Consider the following 7,307-nt stretch of genomic DNA (forward strand, 5'->3'; position numbering starts at 1 on the left):
TGTGTTGTTTAAGTGTTCCCTTTATTTTTTGAGCAGTATATTATTGATCAATTTGACAGTGACTTTTCAATACCTCTGTTTGTTCCATCAGTATTTGAAGACTTAAATTTCACAGTATCTACCTACGAAGATCAGGATAACAATCATAACTTATTAAGCACTCGTTTAGATAGTGGTAGTTTAGTTTTAATTTGGTAGTTTAAGTTTAATTTCCCTGCTAAATGTACTGAAATCCCCCCCTCTACTCTCCTCCTCGCCACTCCGTAGAAGTCAGGAAAGGATGGAGTTCTGATTGAACATTAAAATACTCGTACTATAGCCTACTGTAAAGTCCAAATGTTGAGGTTAATCCTCATTTCAATAATACCATACTGTCACAGTAATTACACACCATATTCTCTTCTTCTCCTTCTGCATGCTTTTAATCTAAAGCAGTGCAGCCAAGCTGCAGGCTTTAAACCTGCTTTCTATCTCCTGTCTTGTCCATTAGCTCACTGTTTATCACATGACTGGCATTTAGTCATTATTAATCAGCTTGGTGCTGTAAAACAGAAGCTGTCTGACATGGGCTTACATCCCAAATGGCACCCCTATTCCCTATACAGTGCACTACTTTTGACAAGGGCCCCCCCCCATGATGATAAAATAGTAAAAGCAGCTTGACTAGCTACTAACATATTCTGCAAGCATTGTTTTGGTTGTCTTTAAAGAGGGAGTTGAGGGGATTGATTGGTAACAAAAACCGGATGTTTTCTTTAGCTGTAATGGGTGAAACGTATGACAGTTTGATAAACATTATTTCACACATTACAATATTACACTGCAGAAATTTACCCTGAGATAGTTTGTGTTCTGACCTATTTCATACATGTTATTTCAATAACCAATCTATTCTTCCTTCAGTTTCAATTCTTTAAATGGCCTCAATGATATATTATGATAACCTTGAAGTCCTCGTTTTTGTCCTCGTGTTTGTTCCAGGTCTATTTAAATTAGCTAACACGGGGAAGGGAAGCTGTAAGCAGAGCACCACCACATAAGCATTGTTTTCACAGTTCAAAGTGAGGAGAGAGTACTTTGCACTTCAAAGCACCTCATCTGGGAAGGTGGGAGGGGAGGGAGGCAGTCCTACAGTGGGGGAGGGGTAGGAGGGGAGGTGGGGGGGGGGGGGGGAGAGTGTGGACAGGAAATAGGAATCAAGGTAATTAACAACTAGTGCTGTGTAATAAAGCCTAACGAGACACAGCCTGGGTACCTCTGCCTCTCTCCGAGCCAGGAAGATGGGACAGCACTAATATTTGATGTCTTCCTCTTTGGAAGAGCTCTTGCTCTCTTTCATTTGTTTGTATCCTGTTCTTTTTTATTTAAATCATTCCTTATACTATTCCATTTTTTTAAAGCTGCACTGGGAATCTGTATCCAAAGACAGTAGATCAAAGTGCATTCTGTGAATAGTTTTTTTTCTTAGAGAACATGGAGACAACCGTTTTAAAAGGAATGCATTTCAAAGTGAAAATACTGTTTCAACATACTTATTACAGATGCATTTTTACAGGCATATTTTTTGGTGAAGAATTAGTGAGGATTTCCTCATCAAAAAGCCATGTTATCTTTTGTTTTTTGATGGCAAGCTAAGGTTACAGAAGATAGAATGGATATCTTGTACTGTTCACAAAGGGTGGGTGGAACAACACATTTGTAGAAGGAGCTGAATTCTACTGCATAGTAGACAAGGTCCTTCAGAGCTGAGAGCCAACCACATACTTTTCTTTGTAGTATTAAGTTAAATGCATCATTTGGGTCATATTTATTGAGATTACATAATGTATGTTCACGCACCAAGTAATAGATCCTCTCTCTTGAGCCAATATAAAATGGCCATGAAAAGCCTTCAACTCAAAGTGATTAACATCCTTCATTGCATTAGCATTACATCAAAGCATGAGCTACAAACCTATAATTTATCAAACATTTTAAATATAAAGTAATTATACATTTCCTGTCCCCTGCTGTCACTTTCTTCAGGATGTTCGCTTTTTTTATTTAAACCATTACCATATCCTATTACACCAATATATATATATATATATATATATATATATATATATATATATATATATATATATATATATATATATATATATATATATATATATATATATATATTAGGGGCAACACTGCCCCACACTTCTAGCTACAAGCCTTTTTCTTTACAAATGGCAGAGGAAAAAATCTCCCCCTCAAATGGCCATAGGGCAAACTCAATCATGTTATAGTGTTATAATAACTTATAGCAGCTGTTCAATAATCAAAATTCCTGTGGTCAGATTAGATTGACAGTGACAACATTTGTAAATATTGCCTGGTGTTAATGTTTAATGCTTGCCCATTCTTGTCCGCATTCAACTAAACTTTTACAAATAAGGTAGCTGGAAAGTAAAATATACTGGCTGCTTACAGTATATGACTGACATACAGTTTGTCTTTAAGACTGGTGTTGTGTAAGAACACACAAATTCTGTAAATGATCTGCAACGTGTTCTGCATTCTCTTGGAATGAAAACCCCAGACCTATGAGGATAATGTGGTTCATTGTGAAGAGAAGAGGCTCAGGCTTTGCACTTCCATTTACATGAGAAATGAGGTGAGCTCCAGACTTAGATTTAAGGTCAACATTGTAATGGTAAACAGACCTAGAGAATGAGATTAACTCTCCCAATCTCTATTCAATGTGCTAGATCTGAAACGACCTTTCCATGACCCTGAAGTGTGAAGGAGTCAAGCACGGCAGGACCTATTTGATGTGTCACCTAGCAGTGAGAATTAGGGAGATTTTGATTCGGTTTTATCAATTATCTTTGTGAGGTAAAACATTTAATGTTACGGTCATGAGGGCGATGTGTCAGACACTCTACAGTCCGATCCCAAGTGACATGCCTGGGAAGGTGTAACCATCAGAAAGAAAGAAAAAAATAGAGAAATAAAGGGAAGATGATTTAAAAGCTTTTTAGTTATTTCTGTGATTAAACTTATTTGATGTGACTTCGAAACGGATTTGATGATGTATTGCCCACCCTGGTATGACACAGTGTATCACCAATGTACTTGACTCCAAATATTCTGATGGCTAATTCATCTCATCTAAAAAAAATAGCTTTACATTGTGGTGCATTGAACCCAGTTTAAGACATGTATTTATGAGTTTAACTGCTCATGAACAGTTTATTATGGACATTGTATTTTATAAATGTAGCCTTTATTTAACTAATTATCATGCTTATTATGATTATGATTTGGCATATTGTTATTCATAATAATCCAGGTTGCAGGTATACTAAAGCAGTTACGCAGTTTATATGCAGATGAAATCGAGAGCACATCCCTCCTTCAAATTATAGGATATTAGAGAAGACCTTTTTCACGCCTCAAAGTTATTCAGAACATTTGAGGAAGGAGTTGTTTCGCGAGGTCAGGATTTGGTTGAAATTGAGTAAAATTATGAGCAACCCACCCCCTCACCTAATTTACTATCAATGTAACCCCCTCCCCAAATACCCCCCCCCCCCCCCCCACATCCCACACATCCCTCTCTCTCTCTTCGTTCACTGGTTCTCGTGGAGACCCCGTTGAGAGGACCCTTTCGCTCTATAAAGACGAGATGCAGTCCAACTGCCTTTGACATCATACACAGTATTCATATTACAATAGTTAATTCTTCACTCGCACTTCAAAAGACACGCTCTGCTCTGTGGTTGAATGCGACTGCTTGTGACCGAAAAGGATTCAAATAAAGTGGAATGAGTTTGGGTTTTTCCTTCATTCAGATCATTGTATGAGTTGTAACCAGACGGACTGAGGACAGGACAATTGTCTTGAATGACATTGGATTACCTTGTTTCGGAATAGGACTGTTGTTATTTTCAGGGTAGCTACTGACCGGAACGCTTGCTGTTGCGCTTCTCCACACCGCCATCGCTGCTGGTCCGCGCAGCTCGTGGTGCAGGAGCGAGACAGAGCCGGTGAACAGATGGCAGCTCTGACGATACAACGGACTGACAACTTTCTACACACTTTTTTACAGGTTTGTTAGTGATCATTTTGATACAGATCAGTATAAGCAGTTCTACATATACCGTTTATGGAGTCCTCAAATGTGTGGCAAGAAGAACTTGCAACAACTCATTAATAAGTTCTAAAGCTTGATTTCCCCTGGATTTTCAGTAGGCTATTCACTGTCTGATGCGTTTATAACTAAGAAAACGTAAATTATTGTAAAATCTTAAAGAATGAAAGAATGTTAGGAAGTTCAATGTTGAACAAATAACATGGTATCATGATCATTTAATTATTGTGATTGATTAGTGATTGATAACGATTTGCGAATATTGTAGTTTACATTAGTTTGCAAACGTCTGTTATCTGATATTCAACAGCAAAAAAAAAGTATCACGTGAGAAATAACATAATTATTTACACTATTAATTAATAGAATTACTGAAATGTAATCATACTTATTGTGAAAGCACTTTGTACAACATCTGATGTAAAAAGTGCGTTCTGAATACATTTGATTGATTGACTTTGAAGTTTTAATGAGCTTGGCTCATCAGTGTGAGGTAGTGAATCATGTTCTTTATCCATCTTCTACCAGGACCGGACCCCCAGCTCATCCCCAGAAGGAGCCCCCAACGCCCTGTCCTTCTTGGCCACCACCTGTAGCCAGGCCTGGCAGGTGGGGGGGACGGTTGTGGGCGGCACTGTGGGCTCCACGGTGGGCTCTGATGGTTCCCAGTTTCCCTATGAGGGGTCCGTGAGGGTGGGCGCAGCCTCCGGGATGTTCCAACTGTGGAGCAACGAGGTGGCGGTGGCCCCTAGTTCTAGTCTCAGTGCCTCCAGCCTCACTGCAGCCGCGGCCGCCCACCAGGCCATGACGTTAACGGTGCCCAAGGTCCAGTTCCCTGTTGGACGTGGACACAGTCTGCAGTCTGGCCTTGGTCCTCACCCTCACCCCCACGCGCTCCACCATCACCACCACCATCACCACCACCACCACGAGCTGCCCCTGACTCCGCCGGCCGAGCCTCCGTCCGCCTACTCCTTCGAGCTCTCTCCAGTCAAGGTCCTCTCATCCCAGAGCCAGGGCCCAAACGGGCCGCCCTACTACCCTCAACACAACGCAGTCTCTGTGGGACAGAACTTCCCCACCTTCTTCCAGAACTCTGTCTCTTCCGCCAGGCACCATCTATCCGGAGGACACCACCACGTTGGGGAGGAGGGCCAGCAGGGGTGGTGGAGCCTCCCCCAGACCACTGGCCACAGCAGCTCCTCCAACCACCCCCATGCCTTCTCCCTGGGCCGGCAGCTGGTCCTGGGTCAACAGCCCCAAATCACAGCCCTCCTCCAGGGCACCTCCAAGGGCCTGTTATCCTCCACACGCCGCTGCCGTCGCTGCAAGTGCCCCAATTGCCAGGCCAACGGCGGGGGACTCGAGTTTGGCAAGAAGAGACTGCACATCTGCCACATCCCAGAGTGCGGCAAGGTGTACAAGAAGACGTCTCACCTGAAGGCTCACCTGCGCTGGCATGCCGGGGAGAGGCCGTTCATCTGCAACTGGCTGTTCTGCGGGAAGAGCTTCACGCGCTCCGACGAGCTACAGCGCCACCTCAGAACACACACCGGGGAGAAGAGGTTCGGATGCCAGCAGTGTGGGAAGAGGTTCATGAGGAGCGACCACCTCTCCAAACACATCAAGACTCACCAGAGCAGGAAGAGCCGGTCCGGAGGGAACACGTCAGACTCTCTATTGGCCAATATCAAGACAGAGTAAAGCAGACTATGAGGGCCGCATTATAGAGCCAAGAGATTGCAATGTGTGACTGTACTGTAACTAACTGCCACAGACCCTCTGAGAGAGAGTGGAGCGAACCATAAGGACAGACTATACACTCTAGCATATTCTGTTGTCGTGACCATTTCCAGACTGTCAACGAAATGTTTTTGAGAGGTATTTCATAACAAGGGAAGCCAAGTCAGTGGCGAGGTTTAGGATTTGTCTATGGATACAGATCATTCACTGTGTTGGGCATTTCTAGTTATCACACAAAATGTTCTCCCATAGCAAGATCAAAGGCACACTTTCCCCTTAATGATGACATGGTTCCAACAGTGATCATCTATCAAAGTCCAAGGTATTCATAGATTTCATTTGTAATATTAAAATGTAAATAATTCAGCAAATGTGTAAGATGCAAATAATCAACTTTCTGCATGTTTCACCTTTTAGAATCTGGAAATGTTTTTGTTAATAAAATGTTAGTTACCTGAAGAGGAAAATGTTTCTGAAGTAAGTATACCACACATTGGCTGATTTTAGAAATGTCCTGTTTGGCCAAATGTATACATTGATCTGACGGTTGATTGGCGGGATCAGTGTTAAAATGTTTTATTAATGGATATAAAACCAGTTTAGCTCAGTTTTCATCTCTTGTTGAAATTGGTTCATGTTATTTCATTATAATGTGAATTGCCATTAATATACTGTAGATACAAACCAAAATTTGTAAGACTTTGTAAATAATGTATATATTTATTTCACGCACAACCTTATTCAATTTAAGACCGCATGTAAATTTTAATAAATGTAAATTCCTTGCTAATCCATGTTCTCTGAATCTCTCTAAATCCATGTTCTCTGATGTTATTTTCTCATATTTGGTCAGATTGATAATGTGAGACTCAAATGCTTGCTATGCCTACTTCCACCTAATACTAGTATTGTGTGAATTTCAGTATTGTATCATTGAAGTGTGAAGGAATGTTTGGGGGCATTTTGGGGGGGGGCAGTTTGGTGGGGGGCGGGGCTGTTTGGGGGCAGTTTGGTGGGGGGGCTGTTTGAGGGCAGTTTAGTGGGTTGGTGGGGGGACAGGGGCTGTTCAGGGAGTAGTTTGGTGGGGGGACGGGGGCAGTTTGAGGGCAGTTTAGTGGGTTGGTGGGGGGACGGGGGCTGTTCAGGGAGTAGTTTGGTGGGGGGGACGGGGGCTGTTTGAGAGCAGTTTGGGGGGGGCTGTTCAGGAGTAGTTGTTTCGCCTTCTGCATTCAAGTTCACAATCATGTGGCTTTAATGGGTGTTTACTTTCTCTGAATGGAGGACATTGAGTCAACAGATGCACTGGCCCTCCACTCGACAGGACTCCCCTGTGAATGGGACCCCCGTTGCTCCGACCCCCCTGTTGCTCAGACCACCCCAGTGGTGACAGGAAAGCCCTTTGATTTTTTCCCCTTGTGAAAGTTAATAACCTCTTCATCCC

At 42.4% G+C, this 7,307-nt stretch overlaps 1 protein-coding gene across 1 annotated transcript; it reads left to right on the top strand.

The window, feature by feature from the left end:
• Positions 1–3,713: 3,713 nt before the first annotated feature.
• LOC115166411 (transcription factor Sp5-like) lies at positions 3,714–6,653 on the top strand. The gene is made up of 2 exons (XM_029720313.1): positions 3,714–4,081; positions 4,652–6,653. The coding sequence occupies exons 1-2, from the start codon at positions 4,028–4,030 to the stop codon at positions 5,825–5,827; spliced, it is 1,230 nt and encodes a 409-aa protein (XP_029576173.1). The 5' UTR covers positions 3,714–4,027; the 3' UTR covers positions 5,828–6,653.
• Positions 6,654–7,307: the final 654 nt, after the last annotated feature.

The sequence above is a fragment of the Salmo trutta genome, chromosome 28, assembly GCF_901001165.1.
Source record: "Salmo trutta chromosome 28, fSalTru1.1, whole genome shotgun sequence".
NCBI lineage: Eukaryota > Metazoa > Chordata > Actinopteri > Salmoniformes > Salmonidae > Salmo > Salmo trutta.